The sequence below is a fragment of the Mandrillus leucophaeus genome, unplaced genomic scaffold (genome assembly GCF_000951045.1).
Source record: "Mandrillus leucophaeus isolate KB7577 unplaced genomic scaffold, Mleu.le_1.0 Scaffold672, whole genome shotgun sequence".
Taxonomy (NCBI): Eukaryota; Metazoa; Chordata; class Mammalia; order Primates; family Cercopithecidae; genus Mandrillus; species Mandrillus leucophaeus.
In genome coordinates, this window is record NW_012107275.1 from 593,662 (window position 1) to 596,535 (window position 2,874).

General features: G+C 63.6%; 1 protein-coding gene across 1 annotated transcript in view; it reads right to left on the reverse strand.

The window, feature by feature from the left end:
- Nucleotides 1-1,356: 1,356 nt before the first annotated feature.
- The window catches only part of MXRA8 (matrix-remodelling associated 8), a 3,579-nt gene continuing 2,061 nt past the window's right edge, over nt 1,357-2,874 (reverse strand). Inside the window, exons 2-6 of the mRNA XM_012002003.1 lie at nt 2,859-2,866; nt 2,724-2,763; nt 2,561-2,637; nt 2,379-2,459; nt 1,357-1,901 (exon numbers count right to left, since the gene is read on the reverse strand). Of these exons, the coding sequence (XP_011857393.1) occupies nt 1,693-1,901; nt 2,379-2,459; nt 2,561-2,637; nt 2,724-2,763; nt 2,859-2,866 (415 nt within the window). The 3' untranslated portion in view covers nt 1,357-1,692. The remainder of the gene's footprint in view (nt 1,902-2,378; nt 2,460-2,560; nt 2,638-2,723; nt 2,764-2,858; nt 2,867-2,874) is intronic.

Genomic DNA, 2,874 nt, shown 5'->3' on the forward strand with positions numbered 1-2,874 from the left:
AGAGTGAGGCGGGGGCCTGGACGGGGCTGGCGCGGTGGGGCCCCTTGGGCCCCGTCCCCAGGAAGCCGGCAGGAGTCTGGGACTTTCGCATCTCTCCGGCCCTGACGATGCCCGCGCCGGCTCAGAGAGAAACCCATCAGTGTAGGCGCCGGTGGTTGACGGTCGGCTTGGGCCTGGGGTCCTGAACCTGCACCCCGGCTCTGAGTGGGACAGCTGTGGCGTCCGCTCAGCCAAGCCCGGCCAGCTCAGCCAGCAGCCCCCTCTGCCTGGAGCCTGGGCCACCTTCCCACCAGCCCTTGTTTTCCCCAGAGGTCGGAAGCCAGGCAGGAAGACCCCCGAGGGGCTATCTGTTGAGGCCCCAGGGAGGGAGGAAGCCCGTACCTGCCCTGAGGGCCAGACCCATGTTCCCCAGGCTAGACACAGGTGGCCACAGAGCAGGGGAGGAACCACACAGGTGCAGGGGCCTGACCCCAGCCCAAGTCTCAAGGGAGGCTGGAAGCCAGAGGCCTGAGTCCAGTCCAGGTGCTGGCTGATGCCTATGTGGTCTGGTTGGGGCCCTGCCAGGAGCAGCCTTGTCCAGTGATGGTGAGGCCGGAGGCCAGAAGGGGGTGCATTTTCAAGCCACACCTCCCCAGACCAGCCTCCCTTCCTCCCAACCTGTGCTGCTGTGGGATCCTTGTGGGCAACCATCACCCTTTCCCACCCCCACTCCTGGGAGGACAGGAGGATGGGGTTGGGTGGTGATGCCGGCTTCAAGAAGCAGCACTTAGTCGCTGGTCTGTGCTGCCAGGAGCCCAGGCCACTGGCCTTCCTGATCCCGCCACTCGTCCCACCACCCAAACTTGTGCTGAGATCCTGTGCCCGGCACTGATGCCTGAGTGGGAAAGGATTCTAGGGCCAGATCCGTGCTGGCCTGGCGAGGACTCTCTTGGAGCCACCCTGCTGCTCCGGGCTGTCTCTGCCGGAGCCTCCTTGCTCCTGCCCCCTTTGCAAGTGTCTGACCCGTATCCCGCTACTTCCGCTCGCCATCCGTCTGCCTCTCCGAGAGCTGTGCTCCCACGGTCTCCTCTCTGTCCTCAGCCACCGTCACGTCCCCCTTCCCCACATCCAGGTCAGCCGTCAAGGGAATATGAACTCCTCCACGACCAGAAGCATGCCACACAGAACTAACTCAAATGACCCCTTCCCAGGACACCAACTCCCAGAGGATCCAGACCCAGACCTTTCAGCCCAAGGAATGGGATGATGTCAGGGGCTTCAGGTGGAGATGAAGATGACGTGGGGATTCCCAGGCCCAGACTCGTGCCTTGCCCACCCCTAGGAGACAGAGTTTCAGAAGCATACCTGGGCCAAGTCTAAAAATCAGACGGGGCTTTTATTGTGATGGTGGCAGGTCCACCAGCAGGTGCAAATGTGGGGTGCTGAGAGTGGCAACATAGGCCACCCCAAGCCACCTTCACCCCCTCCCCTGTTCTCAGCCAGTACAGAAGCCAAATGTGGCCCCAGCCCTAGACTCTAGCCTAGGCAGAGTCCAAGGGAGGGGTGTCAGGGTCAGAAGTCACAGGGAGCCCAGTGACTGTCAAGGTGGCTGAGAGCAAGGCTAGGGTAGGGGTGGAAGCAGAGAAACGGCGGGGGGTGCAGCCCCAGGTGGCCCAAAGCAGCAGAGAGGGGCAAGGGCTGGCATTCACCAAGTCACCAGGTCCCTGGGGAGAACAGATGGTGCCTGGAGTCCTGCATGGTACAGGCGGAGGAGCCCTCAGGAGCTCTCGACGGCGGGCAGCACCCCAGGAGGAGTGGGACTCCTGCCCTGAGGCTGACCCCAGTTTTGGGGCTGCCAGGTTCTGATGGGAGTGTCTTCCAGGAATGTCTTCCAGCCCCCAGTGGGCAGAGCCCAGGAGGGTCTGAGGGCATGCTGGGCATCAGTGGGATTTTGGTTGTGTCTGGGCTGAGCAGGGCCACCCATGAGCAAAGGCCGAAGGGGTGGGGGCTGTGCTGCCACTTCTGCATATGCCCAGACCAAATTCCAGGAAAGCGGGACCAGCCGCTGGAAGGGGGTGAGCCCGGGAGCACCAGGAGATGCCCCGAGGGGCACAGACAGGAAAGATGCAGCTGCTGGCCCAGCCAGGAGCCCAGGGTCCCCCTATTTGCAGTACTCCTTCCGGAACCCTGGAAGCCAAGGGCGCCAACGGGTCGGCGTCTGTTCTCCACCCTCATCACAGTGGGAGACGCAGGGCAGACCCCCAGCAGGACTCCCCAGGGACTTCGGAGCCTGAGGTGGCAGGGGCCCTGGGCCTGACTGGTGTCTGCCCTTGGGGGTCCCGGATGAGGTGGAATGGGGATGGGCAGGGCTCTGAGATGGGCTGGGGTAGCCCACTCACCTTTGTCTAGGTCGATGTACTTGGCAGGGAGGGGGCTGTGGGCCAGCTCCGCCCTCTCTTTCAAGATGTTGTTTTTGTAATCTGTGGGAGGAGAGCAGGCTGAGGTACCCTCTCCCAGGATGCACTTCCCAGCCCAGGCCTGGGAGCCGCGCCAGGGCCTTGGTGTCCCAGCCCCGCCTCACCTAGCTGGATGTCCTCACTCCTGTCAAGTATCTGGTCCCCTGCAGCCACAGCGAACTCCGCCAAATTCACATCCTTCCTGGAGGGCGAGAGTGGGAGGAGGTTACAGCTGGGTGGGGTGGAGGGGGTCCTGGTCCCCAGGAGGGCTGGGAGGGGGGTACTCACCCCTTTGACTTTCCCGACTTCTGGTCCGAGTATTCGTAGCCTGGGAAGGAGACTCACATTGGGGGCAGTGCCGCCCCCTCCGCAGGTCCCCCAGCCCAGAGGACCGCCCTCCCGCCCACCTCAGTCTCCTGGGGCCGCTGGCTCTGCCGGG